The sequence below is a fragment of the Epinephelus moara genome, chromosome 10 (assembly GCF_006386435.1).
Source record: "Epinephelus moara isolate mb chromosome 10, YSFRI_EMoa_1.0, whole genome shotgun sequence".
NCBI classification, from domain to species: domain Eukaryota; kingdom Metazoa; phylum Chordata; class Actinopteri; order Perciformes; family Serranidae; genus Epinephelus; species Epinephelus moara.
The window spans coordinates 12846621-12870748 of NC_065515.1; the positions used below are offsets into that span (position 1 = coordinate 12846621).

General features: G+C 41.4%; 1 protein-coding gene across 10 annotated transcripts in view; it reads right to left on the reverse strand.

Moving 5' to 3' along the window:
- Positions 1-5756: 5756 nt before the first annotated feature.
- Positions 5757-24128, reverse strand: part of celf5a (cugbp, Elav-like family member 5a) — a 227463-nt gene continuing 209091 nt past the window's right edge. For 4 of the 10 annotated variants that reach the window (XM_050055308.1, XM_050055312.1, XM_050055313.1 and 1 more), the window contains exons 8-12: positions 17410-17625; positions 17010-17102; positions 14399-14542; positions 10538-10701; positions 5757-10020 (exon numbers count right to left, since the gene is read on the reverse strand). In XM_050055308.1, coding sequence (XP_049911265.1) covers positions 10574-10701; positions 14399-14542; positions 17010-17102; positions 17410-17625 — 581 coding nt within the window. In that variant the 3' untranslated portion in view covers positions 5757-10020; positions 10538-10573. The remainder of the gene's footprint in view (positions 10021-10537; positions 10702-14398; positions 14543-17009; positions 17103-17409; positions 17626-24128) is intronic. The other 6 variants (XM_050055315.1, XM_050055314.1, XM_050055310.1 and 3 more) reach the window with 3 other exon arrangements.

Genomic DNA, 24128 nt, shown 5'->3' on the forward strand with positions numbered 1-24128 from the left:
GGCTTTGCTTTTGTCTGCCAGAGCGCTGCATGGCTCCAAATAGGATTTAGTCTGTGGTTTAACACCAGGTTAGAGTCAACACACACGCACGGTGCTGATATTTGCACTACACACGAACAATGAGCGCTCTGATTAGGAGGAGAGGGATGTGATCAGTTTTTTATCGCCATCAAAAATGCAATTAAGAAAGCTCCTGCACACTCCTTATGAAGACATTAAGAATTAATGCGCTATAATTAGTAGATGTAGATTTAATTTATATCTTGAATTAAGTTGAAAGTGTCTTGGTGCTTTTATTAGTCTGAGTGACAGAATGTTTCGTCACACATGCAATCATACTTAATCTCTCCATGTCCCATTTCTTCAAATAAAGACAACAGCGCAGGGAGCCGTGTGGTTAGGAAGGAGCCGGCCAATGAAACGTGTCACCATTTTCACCCGTTACATGCTCAGCGCCCTCGTGTCCTAAATCACGTCTTGCTTGGGTGACTTCATCACCTTGTTCTTAACATTAGGAGGACAGCAGAGAGATGGAGAGGGGTGAGGAGAGGGGGAATTGGTGGTAAAAAACTGTACTCGAGTACTCTACTACTATTTCCATTTTATGCAACTCTATCTCTCGAGTATGGTTACTTTTCAGGTTGTGATCTCACATGTAAAAACCTTGTGATAAGCTGTGACGCCCCTCCCACTGTCTTTGAGGACGTTCCAGCCAACCTCATTAGACAGGTGGCTGACGTGGGAGGGTCGTTGCCTTGATTGAGCTCACCTGGGCCTTCTAGGACATCCACCTGGCATCGTTGCTCTCGGTTTGCACCTTCAACACCTCCACAGCACGCCTGACACACATCCATGCGTGGCTTTCATTCCTGACTTTGCTATAAAATACAAAACATGATTTAATCAGTAGTTTCCATCCTTTGACCCCTTTCAAGAAAAGCAGTGTTTGGTCGGGGGCCCTGGTTCAAGAGCTACAGAGAAAAATCATCCAACATCCACACAAAAAGCAAATATAAGAAACATGTAATCCCATTAATCATCTCACGACCCCTCAGTTTCATCTTGTGACCCCCTGCAGGGGCCCGACCCCTATGTTAAGGAACACTGGACCAAACTAGCTAATTGTACATGAGCAGCTACAGCAGCAAAACACTGCTTACACCTTGTTGCATCAGTAACAACAATCTAATAATGTCAAATTTAATAAATACAGCAGACACAGGGGAGACTTTCCTGCTGAGCCAGTACTTTAAGTACATTTTCCTGGCAGTACTCCTGTACTCTTACTTTAGGGGACTGGGGATTTAAACGCAAGACTTTCACTTGCTGTGGAGTATCTGTATTGCTCCTTTTACGTAAAGAGAACTAGGCTCACCTTGACACATGATGATTGCTCTAAATTAGCTGTAAACTGAGCTGATGACATGTAAGCTGTATTTGTGTGTCCTTCCAGTTTCTTTTGAATGTGAAACAAAGCTAAAAAGCTCCGAGCCTGGTCTTGATTGATGTCGTCTGTTGCAGCCATCTGACAGCACTGTCAGGCAGCACCAGCCTTATATAATAACCCCATGTGAGAGCGCCCTCTCAGTCTGTTGAAAGAAGGTGACAACTCCTGAACATGGAAACACAGACTGACACCGGAAACTTCTACTTTGTAAAAACCAGAAATGCAAAATAAAGATCTACAGAGGATGTATCACGTTTGCAGAAAAACCGCCCACGCCTGCATAGATTGCTCGACCAGCCTCTTTGAGCCATCCTGTCTTGACTTTCCCCCGTAAACAAGGACAATTACCAAGCTAATGAGTTGAGAAAAAACTGCTTGAGTGATTGATACTCTCAATGGGGAAATTAATTTGATATTAATAGAGCACTTGGCAAGATAAATAGATAGTGGTGTGTGAGTCCTCTCCTTGATTGATAATGGATAGATTGATGGCTGTCTTAATACAAGATGTTCCTTAGACCTAAATGAGGTGGCCTTGATGAGGAGAGACTTTCGTATCATGAGATGATCAAGCGCTCGGAGCATTATGGGGAGCAAAATTACTGTGATATTGATATTTAAGGTGCCATACGTCCAGTTAGAGAGGATGCTGGAGGCCTCAGGTGCATATTATATGATAATAATTATAACAGATCGAGGACAGGATGAGTAGTGACTGTAGCATGTGTGGAAAATATCTTACATGAGTTGAAAACAGTATGTTTTGCTGTTTAGACTTGATTTAATGATGCACATGTGATCATAGGCGTAGATTTTGGGAGACGTCCCCCTCAATATTGGGACCATAGTGAATCTGTCCCCTCCCAATAAAAACATAAAATTAGCACTTTTATATCCTCCTGAGACCTGAACTTTTGTTTGGCTAGCATTTTTAATTTCTCTTAGCTATTTGGGATTAGCAGGACCTGATAAGTATAAAAAACACTTGACATTGTCAACTATAATAAAGTCCTAACATCCTCAAACGATGTGATAATAATGTCCCAACGTCTTCAAACCAGTACTTCCTAATTAACAGTGTCTTAGCTTATTACTGTTGCTAACATTAGTAAAGTTTGTTGCCACATCAAACTGCAAACACTATTAATCATAAATAAACAAGTTTCAACATTAGAATGTGATCAGGTTTTGGACCTTGTCCACTTTTGTGTCGGCTGCAGACTGACTTGGCAGAAATGGCCGCCATCTTGTTTTTACATGGATTGGTGTACTCTGCTCTTACTACCACTAGACGGAATAAAACAGGCCTTAGGTTTGTGCTAATAACGTTAGCATGCAACGTATCTAGTACCTTGTGAGTTGAAATAAAGTCGAATTTTATAACATTACCTTTGTTAAATGTTGCTGTTGTCCCTGGCTTCATATGAGAAGAGGAAAACTTTGCTAGCTGCTTGGCTAATTCATACAATGTAAAATGCCACAGACTGGTGCTAATAATGTTAGCTTGTTATATTTCTTTGGAAAACATGTTTTGTATAAGACTGTTGTTTTGTCAGTGAACCTTGTGAGTTGTAACAGTTAAATTTTGCTGTTGTCCTTGGCTTCATATGAGAGGAGGGAAGTTCGCTAGCTGCTAGGCTAACTTATACAATCTAAAATGCCATAGGCTTGTGCTAATAACGTTAGCATGCTATATTACTTTTGAAAACATATTAAATACAAGATAGCTGTTTTGTCAGTGAACCTTGTGAGTTGTAATGGAGCCAAGTTTTGTAACGTTACCTTTGTTAAATGTTGCTGTTGTCCCTGGCTTCATATGAGAGGAGGGAAGTTCACTAGCTGCTAGGCTAATTTATACAATGTAAAATGCCATAGGCTTGTGCTAATAACATTAGCATGTTATATTTGTTTGGAAAACGTGTTTAGTAAAAGACAGTTGTTTGTCTGTGAATGCTGCGAGTTATAATGAAGCTGATTTGTGTACTTGTGTTTGAAATTGTCTCCATGTTTAATGTGTGTTTAATGTGTGTTTGGAATCAACTAAACTTTACAGCACTTCACAGAAACCTCTGCCACCGACTAGTGTTGTGGAGGTGTAACTGCAGAGTGACACAGACACCACCGCCACACGAGTATAAATGCTCAGTATAAGGTCCAGTAAACCCAAAATGTGATGTCCTCATAAGATGACAGGTTCTCAGGAGGATACTGACAAAAGTAAAGACATTTCCACCAGAAATTAATTCAGAAAATGCCAAATTTGTGCAGAAAAAAATCATCAAAGGGCAGGAAATTAAATGTCTGACACTCAATGTTTCCTAATGAAGGGGCCCCAAACCACCTGTTTCATGTTTTCCCTCAAATCTTGAAGCCAAACTCTTGCCCTTGGTCAGCCATTGCTGTGAACTCATTCACCTGCTCCTATGAAATCGTGTTTGCCTTCAGTCTCAGTGTTTAAGTGTCTCCTTAAATGATCACCTTGCATCACCCCTGCAGCTCCTGATGACTCCTAAGACCTCCCTCTTGCAGAAGCATTTTGCTTAATGATGCACTCAGAGTCTGACTGTTGCACCGAATAGAAGACATTCAACATACACATACATTACACCCTGTTACATGGGTCACTGCTGCAGAACAGAGAGCGAGAAGTTACTCATTTCTCAGTGTGTGTGTGTGTGTAAATGTGTGTGGTTTTTAGACTGCTCTAGTCGGAGCGATTATACAGCTATCTCATACCGCAGGCTCTCTCATACCTGACCAACTCAATCTTTCTGTGTCTCCTCAATAATCAGAGTGACAGCGAGCAACTAGACATATCTCACCCACTGGCTCGCTCCAGAATGGGTATTGACCTACATATCAAATCATATGCTCCTGGCTCGTGTGATAGAGATTGGGGAAGGGGTTTGGGGGGGATAACACTGTATGATTGGCAGTCCTACTTTAGTAAACACGTTGCATCCCCTGGGTTTCTGCCTCTTCACATGTATCCGCTGTAAAAGGTAAAACACAGACGGCCTGCAAATCCTACACGAGCTGAGACTTCCTGCCACTTCAGCAGTGTTTCCTCTGCTACTGTAACCGTAGAGAACAGCTGAGAACACCTGGTTGTCTGTGTGTGTATTTTTATTAACGAGCCGGTGTCACCAAACTTTTAACAAATGGCCCCCCGGCACCCTGACGCCCCGAAAAATCCAGCTCGGAAATTAAGCATCTGCATCATAAATCTTGGAAAGTTACAATAATTTGCAATTCACTCCCTCATCAAAGGCAATATTACCCTAATTTATTATCTCCCCGCACGAGGGGCGCGCAAAGGCCGTGGAGATAAGAGTTTATCAGGAGGGGGATTGATTTTCATTAACTGATTGTAATAAAGATGAACTGCCTGCCGTGCACACTGACCAAGAGCCACACTTTATTGTAATTGGGACAATTTATTTCATGAGCCAGTGGCTCTACTTTTTTGTCCCTCCCACTCCTTTTTTTTCCCTCATATCTGTCGCCACTCCTCAAAATGTGACTATCTCAGCTGCTTGTGATGCTACAGTGACTCCTGATGTAAGAAGGTGATGATTACAAAGTGCATGTGGAGAGGCGAGTCAACTGTCAACAGATGTTGCATCAGATTTTAGCTTCTGGCACCAAAGCGAGCTGTAGTTAGTGATGTAAACTTGACTGATGCTCGATGCCTTCCTTATTTCAATTTACTGCTTCCTGCTTGTCAAAATGATAATGTTATTTGTTCCCCTGTCTTTCTCCACCTCCCAACTGTCTACGTGCCGTGGTTTTTGTTTGTGAATCCTGCTCCCATCATATACATCCTGACACATATTTCAGTTGGAGTGCGTCTCCGTGCAGCAGAGCAGCATCAGGTGACCCGCTAACTGGCAGAGCCTTCAGTCTCCACCATGACAGATAATCCCAATCAGCCTACACGCTGCACCGCTGGGTTTCCATATGAGTATGAAATGGGTACATTTCCTCTCAAGCTTCCAGCACTTTATGAGAGCCTGGTGTGAGAGCAGCAGAAAAAACAAAATGTTTACAAAAGTTCAAGCTGTGCGTGTGGAGTAATAACCCGGCTATCCTTTAAAGGGCATTGACACTGTGATCACAGTTTCATCACTTAACAGGGACGAGGCAGCAGCAACAGACTCCGAGGTGGTGAGCTGGAAGAGGTTGCAACATCTGCACTCGCAAACTTTCAAGGTCCTTGAGAGCAAATCCTTGTGCAACAACTCCCCCTCTCTTTGCACGGTGGTTCAGCACGCCGGTCGACATAATATAACTGTGAGAAACAAAAACATCCTGTTTGAATTTTTATTGTAAAATTGGAAAAAAAGGAGAGAAAGAGAGAAAAGCCCCAATAAGCATTTCTTTTTGATACATATCTTTATCTTACCATAACCATAAAAGAAAAAAGAAAAAAGAAAAGTGGCTGAATAAATAAATAAATAAAATAAATAGATAAATAAATAAACATCAAGTTACATACTTGACCCGATAATTAATTATAAAATTATTTAATCATCAATCATTAATATGAAGTAATCTAAGCAGCAAGTATTAAGAAATTTCAACAGGGGAAAAATGTTTGGTTTCTCAGGCTAATACAGAACACATAGTTTTTTTTTATAAGTTTTTTTTTATAAAAAGATACTGCTTTCCCTGTCAGTTAATCCATGCTGTACTGACGCTGCCACAAAAACAGGTGGCGCTCTCCTTTAAAAATAAATAAATAAACAAAGAAAAACAACCTGTAAACTGCATTTTCTCCTCCAGGTTTTAAAGAATAGTACTGAGATTCCTCTTTTTGCGCCCTGTATGTCAGTAAAGTCTTCTTCACAGACTCCATACTGCTGTTTATATGTTTTTGTATGCTTTGTGCTGAGAAACCAGAAAGTTAACATCTTTATAAAGCGACCCACCCCCTCCCCCGACACCCGCCCCCATTTCAAACCCTAATCTATATGTACCCAAAGAAAGGTCCTGTGCTGATTTTCCATAATATACAGATTTCATATTTATAATAAGCTACTATCCTTAGCATTCAAACCATAGTTAAAGAATCATATTGTTAATACTAGTAGTACCATAATCTTTAACCCTCCCAGCCCCCATTGAGCATGCTCAGAGATTGAAAGGGCACCATGGTAGGATGAGAAATATATTTATATATATAAAAAAGGATAAAAATGGATGAAAAAATGTAGGAAATAAACTTTAGTTTAACCACATGCAGCTGCTGTTTCCTTTCTTTGTCAGTTCTGTTAATTTAAAAATGTTAACTCAATTAATTTCTTGGATTTCAGTCATTTTATTACTTTCCCTTTTCAGAGTTTCATAGTGGATATGTGTATTTAGGCCTCCGCACTCCATACAAACCGTCTCCATCCACAAACCTTCACTGTTTTAATTGCGTTCAATCAAGTTTATTTTTTTTCTCTTGGCAGAATGAAATTAACTCAACATCTTTCCCAACTCATTAAATTTCAGCCACAGCTGGCATCTTTAATTTGCATTACCCAAGCTGTTGTGAAGGCCAAATTTAATTTGATTTTAATAATTTAAAAAACTCTCCAGTAGAAATCCCATAAGAAAAGATTTTTGAGTGGGTTTATAAGGCCCTGTATGGCCCGGGGAAAGGAGGGCATATATCACAGCTTCCTAAAGCTGCTGGGCCCTGACAGCAGAAAGGAAACTAACAGTAAGTCACCAGCGGGGGAAAAGCTGTCTTCTGGCAAATATATATGAAATCTAACCTTTTCACTGGGAAACTCTATTGTATATCATTTCAGCCTGGACGGACCCTCCTCCTTTGATGTTACACTATAACACAAAATCAAATACTTGTTTCCTACTAATCAATATTTTCTGAAATTAACACAACTATAAGAACATTTCCAAGGAAATCTGGCACGTTTAAAGTCTGATGAGGAAATGCAGTGGATATGCTTGCATAATTTGGCAATTCATGATGAGAAAAGGCATTTTAAAGACTTTTTTTTTTGTACAGCATCTGAGTATTGCCTGCAAGAGAACAATATATAGTGAATGAGGGTAATCAGTAGTCATACACATAAGAAGAATGGCTGGAACAAAGTGAAAAATAAAGGATCAGGACCTGGGCAGCCATTCTGGTGATGACATTTGTCGTAGAGGCAGAGTAGAGTCTACATGTGGGGATGGGGCCGCAGAGACAGCACTGTGATTCGACGACTGAAGCACTGATGTGTCTAAAGTTAAGAGTGATGATCGAAGGTCTCACAGAGTCCTGAGGGGGCAGGCTGCTTCAGAGCGAGCTGAATGGCATGTTGGAAAAGAGTGGATGTTAGCTGAACAAATCTGAAAGTGAAATGGATTTTAAAAAACTCATAAACAACTCATAAAAAACAGATTTCATCTCGGATGTACTGCATGCGTGTCTCTTTGTAATAAGGATCGCCGCAGATGACGCTAGTTTAGTTAATTAATCATATCTGATACGGCGTGATGTGTCGTGACCACACTGTATAGGAGCCATGTGTGACCGCCGCTAATGGTAAGCTGTCGTCTCGTCGAAGCAGCAGCAGCAGCTGTAGCAGCTACACTTACAGGCCTGCTGCTGTCTAATTGATGGATCATTTTGCTCTTAATTTGACCTCCTAAGGCTGGTAATGCCAGGCTGTTCCTCACCATGTACAAGCTCTTACTGTGCTATTATACCCTTTGGAAAAAAAAAATATACAGCTGCTCTTCACTGAAGAACTTGTACAATCTACTCTAAACACTATATACAGATCCTGTCGCAGCCATGTCACCCTCCAAACCTTTCATTTTTTAATGATAATGACGTAGATTTAAGTGCCTTCCCGCAGGATGTGCTGCCTCTGTCAGACTCGGGGTCCCCTCTGAGAGTGTGTGTAGTAGTTAGACGGGAGAAAAGACTCTGATGCAACCACTGAGAGAAAAATGGACTCTGTCACTCAGTCAATTCATTCAAAATGCCAATGCGTAATTGATTGCGCATCTCTTGCCCTGCGGTGCTGCTCCCCATCTGATCAATATTATCATTATCCTAATTATGCTGTGGGTTAGCTCTCGGCCCCCGTGAACTGATGGTCCCTATTAAGAGAGAGATATGCTGGCACTTGGAGGTGAGGCGAGAGCGAGAGGTGGGGGGAGGAGAAAGAGGAGGGGAGTCTGCTCTCGCCTGCTGAGAGCAGCTGGAGGAGCTTGGCAGCGGGAGAGGGCACGACCCGGCAGGGACCACTGTGACACGCCGATGGAAATTTTTACAACTGCTGTCAGGCTCATTTGTATATTTTATTAAGCAGTTACAGATGCTGTGCTGTTTTACTGCTGCGTATCCAGCTCAGCCGGGTGGCACTTTTACCACAGTGCTTTATGGTCAGATTATCTGTAATATCAAGGCTTTAATGATGACATGGAATTACTCTTGCTTCAATTATGGTATTGCAACGCGTTGACAGGGACAGAAGACAGCGATACATGGCTAAACACACTGCAGATCAGCAAGGCTCGCTTTAAGAGGCTGTTATTGTGTCACTTTTGGCACTGCAGGACTGCTTTCTTCTTCTACTGACACAATAACGCCGACAGATCACACCTCCGAGATGAAATGCTGTCATGCGGGTGAAGCAATGAGTGGCAAAAGAACGTATCTGAACATGCCCGAAACAATGTCTAACCCACATATTCTACGCCACTAAAATAGTATAGCTTTATACATTTTTTTTCTGTTTTGTTTTAATACTCCTTAAACCCAGTAGCTATAAATGTAAAAGGAAAAAGAAACCAAAACCCATTTCCTCTTTTTTTTTTTTTCAACCTGAAGCTAGTATTTCTTCTTAAGTTTAACTTGTAATATTATTAGTAGTAGTTTGTAGTATTAGTATCATTAATACTATATATTACTGTTCAGAACAATAAAAATGTTTGGTCCTTTGGTCCCTTAGGGGTGAAAGATTTGCAGTTCTACTGTTGCTAATGGAAACCTCAGTGACCTCCAAGAGTCATAGTTCTGCGCTTGCTGAGAGAGACGGTGAGAGAATAAGAGAAAGAGGGAAAGAGAAAGAAAGTCTGTCAGTGGACGAATAGAATAGCTTCTTTTTTTCCACTGTTTTTCTTGATCTTCAAGTTTTAACCCTCATTTGTCCAGTACAGTAAAAGCCACAAGCGCCTCTTTCCTTATATATATGTGTATATAATATGTATATAGAAATCTATTTGTTGTTGCTGCTTTTTTGTTTGTTAGTTTGTTGCTTAATTAACAATTCAAGTCTCAACAAGAAAAAAGTTCTGTTGTTTCAGTCTCATCACATCTTTTTTCAGTTTTTTTTTCTTCCTCTCGTCTTCCTTGCACTGTGCCATCTGTTACTGTTAAGTCCCCCGGTGAAGCGCCTCCTCCTCTTTCGCATCTTCCTTTTTCTGCCGTAACCTATATCTTCGTAAGTAAATGCTGATATGTCTTCAAAAATTCCTTATGTGTTGATTTTTTTAAAACATATTTTGCTTTCAAAGAAAAAAAGTTTAACTCCTCCGAGATATCTTCACGTGTCCTCTAAAACCTGGAAAACAGAAAGGAAGGAAAAAAAAAGAAGGCCATTTTAGATCTCACTGCTCATTAAGCTGTCATTCCACAGATCCATTTCTTTAAACTTTGGATAGTTCAATATGGCTCTATTATATCAGTGAAATGGTCTGGAGAGAGCTAACCCACACTGGCACACCAATCAATCTTTGTCAATCACCATGATGACAGATTTTCCCATAATTAATACGCCTGCTGTGAGGCATATGAAATCAACCCTTATAGTTTCTACATGTCTGCAGATACTAAAACTCCAGAAATATGAAAATACTCAGCTTTACATTCACTGAACACACAGTATATTCATTTCTATCTATCAAATAGAAAAGAAAATTCAAGCAATCCAAAGAAATCCCAAGGACGTTTGGCTGTCAGCGTGCCAGATGTCAACTGACACTCTTTCAACCAGAGTTAAATTCTCAGCTTCAACAGAAACAAGGTTAATGATCTAAATCTTGAACCGATGACGGCGCTTTGACACTTTGCTGGCTCACCTGTGCTGCTGCAATGAATACTGAAGGTAGGCTGTGTCAGTAAGGGCGGCTGGCATCCTTCGGTCTCTTTAGCTGGACTTTCAACCTCTTCATCCCAATCTGAAAGCCATTCATGGCTTGAATAGCTGCCTGTGCACTAGCAGGGTTGTCGAAGCTCACGAAACCTGTGGGAAAGTACAGTTTCATTAGCTCTGCTGAGAGTTAAGACCATTATGAGTGCCTATAATAGGGCTGCAGCGGTAAATCTGCGGTACACTAGTTTTACGATATACCTTGGAATGAAAATTAGCAATTACCATACCATGTACATTTGATTACCTACAATATTGGGGAAAAATGCAACTGGACAGATAATCTCACCTGTGCATGCACTAAGGGCGTAAATCTTATTTCAACATTCAGGGGGACACATATGAAATGTGAGGTTTGGGGGTCTGCTGCCAGAAGATTTTGAACATCAAACACTTATTTGTGCCTTTGCTGCATTAAACTATAGTGTAAATGTCTTTAATTTTGTCAAAATAAAAATCCTCCTCCTCAACATTGTTGTTGCAATTTAAGATTATACACTGACTCCACTAATCCAGAGCTCAGTTAGCCAAGATTAGCAGTGATATTGATCCTACATGTGTAAACAGTCTTCAGCCACTTTATGTCACATGTTCTGGTCACAAAACTATTTAATTCCTGGGATTTAATATTATGTATACATACATTTTTTTCTTAAATTAATTTATATATATGTTTACATATTTTCATATTTTTTTTATATTTGAATTTTTTTTATATTCAAATATATGAATATGTATTTAATATATCTTTTTTATTATTTCAATATATTTAAATAAATAAATAGTTAAATATTTATTTATTTAGTTTTCTTTCTGTCCTTACTGGTTCTTTGTTTGTTTAGTAATACTCTGTGTATCTTTGTGGAATTACCAATAAAAATACCTTGTTAAAAAATAAAAAAATAAATAAAAGTCCTCTGCTACTCTTTATGTTTTTGCTGGAGAGGACAAATGCATATGTTCTTAATAAAGTCAGGGACGTGTCCCCTGCATCTTCTCCAAAATCTACACCTATGGCGTGCTCATCTCCTTTGCCCCTCGACTGCCTGTCAGACTTTTTACACATACTTCCATTTAAAAAATAAAAAAGAATTCAAGTTTGAATTATACTAAACTGATTGTTCAATCAAAAAAAGCCCTTCTGTTGTCATTCCTTTAAGGGTCAATGTAACTGATAATAAATACAAAACAATAATTGTGTGACGCTGTGAAACTGTGATATTTTCTGAGACGGTTGTCGTACAGTGAAAATCTCATACTGTTGCACCCTAATGCCTAAACAAGCTTCAAAATAAAAATTTAAGTCAATATTTAGAGATGATATCTACTGCAAATGACTCATCTGGCAGGAAGAGAAAATGGCAGGAAAAAGGGTGGAAGATATAAACAAATATCTCTCAGTGTTTCCTCTGCTTGATCATGGTGGCCTGTCTCCCTCCTGAAGGAGTCTAGATGGCGTTGTTGAGGCAGGCAGCACCTTTGGGCTGCCGAGCAAGTGCTCAGTGTCGGTGACAGTGTGCTATGAAATTGTTTTTAAACCAAAAACAAGCTTGACAGTTTATTTTTTCAGAGTTTAATATGTCCACAGTGAACAACACAGTGTTAGAATTGGATTTTGACCAGCTGCTTCTTGTCGCACAACTTCTCATCAACTTTCAGCAGCAGCTAAAATAACCGACCACTGTGGGAATCCAGATGCAACAAGTGTGGGGCGTTACTGTCATAAGGCATCACTGTTGTGACAGTTTTTGTCTGAAAGAGATGTAATATCAGGCAGTTCTGTAATCCCTCAGAGAGAGAGTAAGACATGTCCACAATATTTTGAAGGTTAAGACGGATGTAACTGCTGATTTCTGAGGGTTTGATGATAGAAGAAAAAAAGATGTAATGACTCATTTATTCCGTATAAATAATCACTTTTATGACTACTTACTTTTGTAATGACTATCATGATAAGTTTATCCCTTTAAATACTTTGTTTTGAACTAAATATATTTTTAATGGAGCTTCCTGACATTCCTCGAAAGCCCAAAAATACAAAAATGAATGAGCACAAGTCCCTGTGCAGAGTAGTGCGACAAAAACGAGCAAACATAGTTCATCATGAGGAGACAAGTCTGCATTTCCCCCAAGATACACCCCTCCTCAAACCTATGCTGAACATCCTGTTTTCATCATGTGTAAAAATAAAGCCTTGAGAATTCAGTGACCAGAAACTGCAGTGGAGTGTGTCTCCGCTTGATGCGCTCCCCTGTGTCTGTGGTGTCATTAGGAGCAGTCGATGACCCATGAAAAACAGCAGGAGCCTCTCCACGTCCACAGCCACCTGGGAGAGATGTCTGCCTGGCCTGCTTGGCTCTGGGTTGGCCCATTAGGGCGAAGGCTGGGCGGCATGGAGGAGGGCTGAATGCAGGTCTGAAGAAAGTATAGCGGCATGGAAAGGAGGTGACCTCCTAACCTGCCATCAGGTTAACACATTCGGGCTGGGAGCGGAGATGAGATGGAGAGGAGATGCAGGCTTAGAGCTCTAAGCCCTCCGCTCTGTCCTGTCACACATTACAAGTGTGCTTTCTCTCTTACTCCTTGTTTCCTTGTCTTTTGCACACCATCAATCTAAGTTTATCCCCTCTTTCTCCTCTCCAGATTAATTACACCAGTGTGCTCCCTCCTTCCCCAGGCCTAACATTATGTTGTAAATGCATAGTGTATAAGTCAATACTGCAAATAGCTCTTCTTTCATGAATTTATATGTTATTAAGTCCCCCCAGGGAGACGGGACTGGCGATCAATTTTGCCCAGGGTTCTGCTGTTCCCTGAAGTGAAAACAAATGCTGATCCATAATTGTCCTTTGCCTTTCTCCCCCCCGCCATCCCGGCCTGTCTCCTCAAAGTTGTTATAAGCCCTGGGGCTTGTTGGTGTGTGTTGGCTGACGGAGCTAAATGGGACGGGAGGCGCGGAGGTGTGTGAATCAGCCTCAGCAGTGAGGGTATTGACAGATATTGGGGTTACAGAACGGTGATGTGGATGCTGATACAGCACCTCAAGGTTTTCAGGTCACACAGCTGCCAAACAGAAACAAGGACATGGGCTCTGATCGACTGCATCATGGCTAGTTTGGCTACAATGTATTCAGCACATTTTCTTTTCTGCAGCACTGATGCCAAAGCACAGCAGTCATCAAGATGCAAATTCGGGTCAGTCAGGGGAAAGATCCTTCAATCCTCCACGTCTGGGAGCTGTCAAACATCATAAAAATCTACAGCATCTAGGAAAATATATTTGTTTAACAAACAGTTTGGTGCGCGGTATGAAAATTAAAACTTCCATTATTGTGAAAATGTAACTTACACTATGAAGCTTCACGCCTTAGCTGTGAGTTTTTACACAACACCCACAAATGTCTGAATATTCTGAAAAAACTATAAGCGATCAGGCTGCAAAAACAAATGTTGTTTTGTACAAGAGCACATTGCTGTTTGTCCAACTCCTGAAAACATCCATTATACATTTCCCTTGAGTGCATTTATGCAAATAGATGGTGAGGTTATTTCCCCCTGTATTACTTTCTGCTTATTAGAAATCATAGTGGAGGCCTGTGCATCCAGACCTGCCATTAATGCATCTTTATGTTGATGGTCAATAATTACAATCAAATATAATCACACCCAAAGCTAAAAAGAAGCCAGTAAAAATGCACGGAAAAAAGCAAAAGTCCCATATTCTGATACAGCTGTATTACTGTGTGCTGTGGACTTGATAGCTGTGCTTGAGTGGCAGCGAGTAACTCACCGAAGCACTTGCTCTGGTTGGTTGCCCGGTCCATGAAGACCTTAGAGGAAATGACGGTGCCGAAGGGCAGAAACATCTGCATGAGTTCATTGTCTCCAAACTCCTGTGGCAGGTGGTAGATGAACAGGTTACAACCCTCCGGACCTGAACACACAGAGAGCGACAGACAGAGAGAGAGTGTTTGGTTGGTGAGGGATAGAGAGAGACAGCTGTGAATTTGTCATTTTGATCTATGCAGTCTCTCGTGTCGACTAAATTAAGATAAGTGGAAATAGATTTTCAGGATGTCTGACATTATCAGTGATAAAACATAACTGTTCTTAAACACACAAAGATAAATTGAAAAGTTCTGCATTGATTTGCTGATACTGAATGGACAAGAGTGTGTTTAAAATTTTCTATTTACATTTTTAAAACTTTTCTGATTAAATATTAATAGAAGGACTAAATCTACATGATAGATCACATCCTCCATCTAGTAACCTTCTGTAGCGCGATCAATGACTACATTTACATGCACACTGATATTTCACTATTATTCTGTCCTGTCTGAATCCCTGTCTGAAGCCTATCCCAGCTGACATTGGGTGAGAGGCAGGGTACACCCTGGACGGGTCACCAGACTATCACAGGGCTGTTTATTCATGCATTCATTCATTCAACAGCATATTCTACTTTGATATTCTGAATTATGCCTTCTCCTAAATGAAGCATTTTCCAATTAAGACATGTGGGATACAGGTTATTATTTTAGCTTTAGGAGCAGTCTTTGAACACATGTATATAGCATATTTGGAATATGCATCTCAGTTGGGGTTTGTCCTGCAGTTTGTACACAAACCAACTAGCCAATAAAGCTGGGGTAAAGATGCATGCCCAAATGTAACACTTCAGGCCGACAGGGGAAACACCTCCTTTTAAACATTATGAAAGACTGGGATATTTATACATTTTTGGACATGCACAAATATTGCAATGCCAACCTTTTCAAGAAGGAATGAATGACCAAGGCTGGGTTCACATGGTTGAACAAGTTGGTGAAAACCAATGGAAAACTTAGAAAAAATCCTATGTTGATAGCTGCTTTTAAACGTGAAAATTAGTGGAATATTTATTTTCAAAAGCAATGTAAACAGCTTTGTAGGAATACTGAAGAAATAAGATCTAATCAATCAAAACTCAGATTTAAAAAAAAAAGACATGAAACCTGTCAAGTATATGAGGTGCAAAACTGAGGCCTTGATATGTGGCCTTCAATCACACTTTCTCACCTCCTGTCTGACACAATCATTTCTTTCTTTATTGTTTTTTTTTTTTTTTTGGAAAACATGGAGAAAGATCATAAACTGTATAAAATAGTGGACGTAGCTGGTTTGTGGTTTTCCGTTTTGAAGCCTCAAGTACAGCATTTTGATTGTCGCCACCTTGGAGCTGTGGAGGAGCAATGGTTGGATCTGGCTCACAACGTAGCAACACCTCACAAGACAGCCTGTCACTCAGAGTGCCCCCTCTGCCATGTTGACTTCTGCTGTAAAGTTGGGCATCTTATTTATTCTATTAAGATTATTTTTTGGCTTTTGCCTTTTATTAGACAGACTTAAGCATGAAAGGGGATGACATGCAGCAAAGGGCCACAGGCTGGAGTTGAACCCATTGCAGCTGCAGCAAGGACAATGCCTTCATACATGGAATTCCTGCTCTAACCACTGAGCTACTGGGCGCCATAAAATTGTGCGTTTTAACGTGGGTATCCATGAGGATTGACTCACTTCTGGAGCCAGCCTCAAGTGGCTATTCACGGAACTGCACCTCCATGTTAGCTTCATTTTTCAGCCCTAGATGTTGCCGCTTAGGAAAGACATGCAGGAAACGATCCCAGAAGCTAGAAATCAAACTAGAGACTCGCTGCTCAGGGCATTTCTGCCTGTGTGGTATGCACTCTAACTACTTGGCTAATGGGTTGCCCCTGACACAGTCATTTCTAATATTAAAAAGACAGACACTGCCAAGATCAAAAGAACAGCTGTTATGAATTCACTGCAAATTACACAACTTCAACGCAACCTGAATGAATCATTATTGTATAAACCTGCAGTAGCAATGAGTGGAAGTGACGGGAAATTGCATTGTGAGTTACTTTATCTTCATGTAAGCTGCCACAATTTCATTGTAACCTCACATTCTACATTTTCATTAATTTTATTTTGCCACCATCCTCACAGCTAAGGATTTTATTATATAAACTGCAATTATTACTTGTGAAAAAAAAAGCACGGGCCTGTGTAGATTACATGGAACCTATTTTCAGAATAATATAGTGGGATTAACACTGTTCAATCATTCTCAGAGTTTATGTATCTATTACCTTAAATGAGATGTGAACTGCATTCTCTAACATGTTCTCTCAGCTGTCCCTCTCTATTACAGATAGAGATGTGTGCAGTGTTAACGTAACATTCATCTCTCACGCTCACATTCTTTATGTATGTATTACACAGAATGAGGTGTGTACAGTGCTAAAGTAATATTGGTTTCTCATGCTCATCTTCTTTATATGGCTATTACACAGGATGAGAGGTGTGAAGTGTAAAAAGTAATAATGTTCTCTCACCCTCACCTTCTCTCTGCTGCTGCTGCTGGATGACCTGGGGTGGTTGGGGCAGTGTCTGGCCAATGGGAGTCAGCGTGGTGGCTGGGTAGATCGCTGCAGAGAGGTAGAGAGAAGGAGAGAAAGGAGGGAGCGAGTAGAGAGAGAGGAGCGTAAAAACGGAGATCCCACAGAGAACGATGTCAAGGATGCTTAAGGTCGATCACACAAGCATAACATGTGTAATCAAAGGCTCTCTGATGTTATGTTCTAAGGCGCTGTCCTACACTATCTGAATACATACAGCCTCGCACTCACAGTACTTACCCCCGCAGTAATTGTCCCGTAGCTGCTACGCATTTAGCATTTACGGCAGATTATAAAATCACAGAAATACGGCATAGTAAACAAAGCTGTCTCACACCTGTGTATTGCTGTACTCCAGTGAAGGCTTGCTGGAGGGTGTCAGCAGCGGTGGGGCTCTGGGTGGAGTATGGCGGCAGGCCGTTGGTGTACACAGTCTCCACAGCGGGGTGTCCGTTGGGCTGATGAGGGATGCCGGTGAATCCGTTGACGATGGGCGTGACGATGCTGGGCACGGCGGACGTGGTGATGTTGGCTGGTGGAGAACTGAGGCCTGCTGGGGGCAAAATAAGGTTTACCGTTACTGGATCATGAGCACTCAATCTACATATAGCTCTACATGATACTACAAAACAACTGTAATGTATTAAGACGTGTTCACATGGACATGCTCTCCTGTTGTGTGCAGAGAGTAAACACAGCCCAGCACGGGCAGACACACACACACACACACACACACACACACACACACACACACACAAAGCACTGCTGCATCTCCTCTCTAATGCAAGGACACGGGTGCGACGTGAGTCTGTCACATATCCGCCGTTTGTCGTGACACATCCTGCAGGATAGCTGGGAAGTCAACCTGTGAAAAATGAGCCTGTCCGTAGTGTTTGTGCGATACCCTGCTGGCTCCTACTGCTCAAGATGATGAAACCACTATGCAACTTCTGAGAGAGAAAAAAGGAAAAAAAAAGGGAAAAAGATCTGGACTAAATAGAGGGAGATTACAGAGGGAGATTCGCTCGAATGAGCAGGTAGCGAAAATACAAAGATGCCTCTTACTTTTATACATTGTAAAAAAAGACAAAATAACAACAGTTGGCAGTTTGACAAATGGGTGGGTCATAACATATATGGTACACGCCTGAAAGGCAGCTGCAGCATGGTTCATGAGTGGAATTGAAATTGGATGCTCCCTGTCCTCTCTCATTCAATGCATTTTAAAAGGACCCTCCTTTGGAAAGTGTTTCCAATTATGCCAGGAACATCAAAGTACCCATTTTGAGCAGAATCTCACTGTGTGATGGTCTCTCTAAAAGGGCTGCTCCGTGGCAAAGCATCCAAGCTCGTTGAAGTACAGCTCCCCCGAGGACCACCTCTCAATCTGGAAGCCCTCGTCCTGATTGGACAGAAAACCCAGGTTGTCACGGAAACCCTCCAGCAGGCCATATCCCTACAATCTGGTGCCTGAGCAAAGAACCCCCTGTGAGAGGTGGTCCAGATAGGGTAAACAATCACATCCCGTATACACATAACATACGCTGAGATTTATGCTAATGCCACGGTAAATATGCTGTACATCACACGCTGAAACCTCCCACCACTGAGTAATATCATCTACATATCCATATGGAATTGCTTCTCTTCTTCTTTACCTATGATCCCTCCTCTCCTTCTTCCTCTCCTCTTTCTGCCTCAGCATTTAAGTCATGAGGAGGCTGACAGTCAGGCAGGCAACTGCAGTGACCAGGGGAATTGCCCGGGTCCAGTGAGAGCTGTTGTGTCTTTTGCACTGGTTTCCTTTTTTTTTTTTTTTTTTTTTTTGAAGCCTCCCCACGATTGCTTGTTTCCTGCGGAGCTGTGATGAATTAGACTGCAGCTTCAGCCCATTCTCCTACCAGGACCCAGGAGACTGCCGCTCCTATTCTGAGGGCTAGAGACAGCTAGTCTGCCCGGGCCACACGCACTCTACTGTACCGCCAGATAATGCACCCTCTCCATCATCAGGCAAATTCATTTTCCAAGGCTTAGCAGAGCTGTGGGAGCGTGCGGCTATGTATGTGTAGCAGTTGTAGTGGTAGTAGGAGCTGCAGTAGTAGTAGTAGGTGGTAGTGGGGACCGCTTACATGCAATTGCATAATATCTAGGGTCAGCAGTTGGACATGACGTGTATGGTAAAGGAGAACACATGTCATAAGTAAGAGATTGAGGCCCTGAGACTGAGTCCAGTCCTGTTATCGTGCTGGAAATGTCACAGCAGGGAGTAAGCATTAAAATCAGACGTGTCATAAAGACAGCACTGATGTTGTAGTGAGGCAAAGCTCTGAAACATTTTTCCACAATAACTAAATTAAACTAAACTGAACTGAACTGTAACAAAAAACCACAGCAGCTGGGCTGTACGTATAGTGGGTCAAAATGATGTAAAGACAATAAGCAACACCATGGCCAATAAAACAATGATTACATGAGAAAGCCATTTATGTGGCCTCGTCATCATCTTCATCCTCACTGTCACAATGACCCAATATCCAACACGAGCAGATCCTGAGAATGTTCTCCTCAGCTGAAATGGTAAGTATTTCCTACTATCCTGAACTAGAAAATAACAAGACATTTTCATTTTATACCTCAGTGGACATATAGTTCTTGCATTGTGGGAAATTGTATTCATAGGCTGTTTACAATGCACACACAAGAGTGCGGATGTCAGTGTGTGCTGCGTGTATTGGCCTGTAATAATGACATGTTGTTCCCCACTCTGGCATGGGTGAATACGAAGCCACGGGACAACAGATTACATATTCTATACAGCTAGCTCTTAACTATCACTTCTCCACTCTTATTACTGCAAGAAAGAGGTCTGCACTGCAAAACAGTATGTATATATGTGTGTCACATGTATTTATGTTATGGAAGCAGAATTACATTCATATCTTTGCAGGCTGCTTCTTAGAGGGGGAAACTGTTGATTTGCTTCTTGCCACGACTGCTTGACGAAAGAAATATTCACATGCGGCAGAAGCATTTATTATGCTAATTATACATTCAAATCAACGAGCAATGCTATACCCATTCTGAAGAGTGCAGTCATTAACGGCACAAGGACTGTCTTTCGCTGGAGCGAAATAAGCACTCAAAACAGATGCTTTCATCTAACTGATTTAAAATGTGATGCATTTAGACTCAGAGAGAAAATGTCTGCCTGGTCCTTAAAGTGTGAAAAATAAATCTGAATATGGGGAGGGCAGCTTTTTCAAAGGCCAACTGATACCAAGAAACACTACATGACTTTTCATACTGCCCCTTAGATCATGGTCCAGGGGCCCAAGGTGTCAGGGCTCCCCTGACCTTCACCTGCAAAATGCCACTCAAATTTACACTAAACGACCAGGGAGAGACTCAAAATTATCACAAAGAGATGCAAAGAAACTCCAAAGAGACACAAAATGACAAATATACCTCAAAGAGACACAAATTGACCTTTAAAGAGATGCAAAACAGCAACAGAGAGATGCAGAGGGACTACTACGGGACACAAAACTACTACAAGGATACACAAAATAACCACAAAGAGATGCAAAGAAATTACGAAGAGACACAGAACGACTTCAAAATGTCATTCCGACACAAAATGATCAAAAAAGACAAATATACCTCAAAGAGACACAAAATGACCTTTAAAGAGATGCAAACAGCAACAAAAGCCCTTTTTAGATTGTGCAAATTTGCAGGAAAGCCCAATCAGTCTTTTTTCAGCATTGGCAGTATAAAAACAAAATCAGCGAGTGCAGCAAAATGCCGCCTACCTACTTTTGTTTATACAGAATGCGCCTTTTTCGGGGCAATGGGGGGCATGAGCAAGTAACAAAATGTGTAACTCAGCGTGTGACGTAACCAGTGACATGGGAGTGAAGCGCAGCTAGTCAGTCCTTCAGCGATTCTCTCATAAGTCGGCCCATTCTTCACCGTTCCTGTCATCTGACGGTTAATGGCCTCTTCGTTTGCGAGGGCAAGGAGGCTGCGCAATTCCTTGTCTCCCCAGTTGCTCATCTTTACAGTGTCTGTCAGGTTTGCATTTCCCTCTTGCTACTAGCCGCTTGCTAATTCCTGCTATCAGCTATTTCCTGTTTATCCACCGCCAGTGGCTCACACGTACGGTGTCATCAACAGCTCCTCCCACAAGTCTTCAACAACCCCTCCTGTTGCAGAAGGCCGCCTCGGTCTTTTTAAACTAAGAAGGAAAATCTGGCAGTGTAAAAGGCGCTACAGAGATACAAAGGGACTACGAGAAGACACAAAACAGACTGCAAAGATACACAAAATAACCACAAAGGAACTAAGAAGAGATGCAGAATGTTTACAAAGAGGCACAACCTGACCACGAAGAGATGGAAAGAAACTACGAAGAGACAAAGAACGACTTCAAAGAGACACAAAATGACTACAAAGAAACATTAAACAACCACAAGGACACACACAATTACCACAGAGAGACACAAAAAGATGCTGATAACAACATCAGGTCAAGTCTGTGTGTCTTGCTCCTGTGTAGAAGAGTTGGTGGGGCCTTTTGCATGTCTGTGCACAGGGGCCCATTGTCTCACAATCCTCCCCTGCCTTAAATATTCATAAACATTTGTAAAACAAACAATCAACAAATCAATGCGTTTTTTTGTCTAAACATATTAAAATACACACCAAAATAATTATAAAATGGAAGCATGGTGTGTTATGGGTTAGATAACGGGTGATCCTTATCAATAATGTCATCCACAGCTGTTGAAGGATGTACCGAGTCTTTCCACTTAAAGGCCCTGGAAACCTATTTTCTCACTGATTTCCCTGCTATGAGTGATGGGCTCTTACAAGAAAACACAATTTCTGTTTTGGTCGGTATTTCACATGAGAGATCTGTATTTATTTGGTGGGTTGCCAGGTCACTGTCAATCACCCACACCCACACAGCCCCGATGACGCAGATTAGATGATTAATGTTTTACTTAGATTTTTGCTTATTTTTTTAATGAATATTCAGTGCAGTGGAGAAATATTTAATATTTTACGTCAAGTTTTCAGGGACTCTAAGTTTTAATTAAACACTTGTTACTATCATAACAAAGACCAATGATGTGCGCTCCATCTGTACTCTGCAATTTGGGAGATTTCTGCTTGGGTAGAGTAGGATCAGTGCCTTAATTCATTTATTAAGTCTTCCTACTGTTTGTCATCTCCACTGATGACCTTGTTAATGTTTCTGAGACTGCGTTTGTAGGCTGATGACGTAACTCTGTACAGTCATGTAGCGTCTCTGGTTGAGGGCTTGAAACGGAAGCTCGCCTCCGCAAGTGAACAAATAAATATCAGGGGAAGCAATTAAAAACATCTTTAAACAATCATAATACAAAGTCCGTGATCAATGATTAGTCTGCAGAAGAGCTCAGCAATCTGAGAGTAAAAATAAACCGCAAAATGTCAAGTTTCATAGAGGCATCATCTCTATCAGGAAAGTCTGAGGAGAGCTGCAACTAAATTGAACACTAAGAGTGGAGACACAATCTATAAAACACATGTCTGCAGTGTCTTAGAGCGGTGGTTCCCGACTGGTCCAACCACAGGGTCCAGATTTCTCCTTAGTCATTAGTTTGAGGTCCACACAGTTTATCACATTCAGCGTCATACTTGTGTTGACATGTTGCTGAGCTCGTTTGCTGTCTCTGTCAAGTAGCTGTCTGTTAGTCACTCACGCTACAGCAGAAAACGGCACTTCAAAATAAAAACTCTGTGCTAGAAATTTACTGTACTTAAAAACTTGACCCATTATCAAGTCACTTGCGATCCACCAGAATGGGCCCGCAACCCAGTTTTGGACTGCGACCCACCAGTTGGGAACCACTGTCTTAGAGTGTGCTATACCTACAGTAATCCCCTTTGCTTGACTGATAATAGAAGAGAGACCCAAAAAGTGTTGGAGCTGGCACCACCGCCACCTATTTTTCCTGCTTTTAAGGTCTTGTATGAGCACTAAGAACTCGGCCTATGCTCCCTCCGCCATGGTCACTGCACCACTTGCCTATCCACGGCAAAACTAGGGCTGTACGATATTGGGATAAGGATATTACTTGTGATAAATAAACCCATAAGTGTACTCAGTTCTGCCTTTCTGCTGCTTTTAGTAAAAGACAAAAACACAACAAGCTGCTTGTTGAATTAAAAAAATAGGGCGGCACGGTGGTGCAGTAGTTAGGACTGTCGCCTTACAGCAAGTGGGTCTCTGCTTTTGGGTAGGGGAGTGGTGGGGAGACCTTCTGTGAGGAGTTTGTGTACATCAACTTAATGTCGCAGCTGGCAAATGTTGATTCAATTTCAACTATCTTTTATTCTTCCAGGTGGCTTAATCCATAATAATACATCATAATTTATGAGTTGATTTATGTTTTGTATTAAAAATCTGAATCTGCAAGGTAATTGGCAGCACAGTGGTGCAGTGGTTAGCCTTGTTGCCCCACAGCAAGATGATTCCTGTTTTGAACCTGGGGTTGCATGTTCTTCCTGCGTCAGCATGGGTTTTCTCGGGGTACTCCGGCTTCCTCCCACAGTCCAAAGACATACAGGTTAATTGGTGAATCTACATTGTCCGTAGGTGTGAATGTGAGTGTGAATGTTTGTCTGTCTCTATGTGTCAGCCCTGTGATAGTCTGGTGACCTGTCCAGGGTGTACCCTGCCTCCAATGTCAGCTGGGATAGGCTCCTGCCCCCTGCGACCCCCAACAGGATAAGCCGTTACGCAAACATGAATTTAAAAAATGAGAGGAAGTAATTTCCTCCTTCCTTTTATTGAACAAATTGAACATACACCTGAACAAAAAAGGTACCAATTAAAAAAAAGATAGTTACAATTAAAGTGCAGTTTGCCACTGATACTCTCAACAATCCCAATATTGTGCAATATCGCACACTTTCACGATGTGTTTACTGTGCATGATCCTACTTGGATCTTTGTCTTTTTTTTGACCTGATGAAGATTCAATTAGGATCTTAACGTTGTTTTAA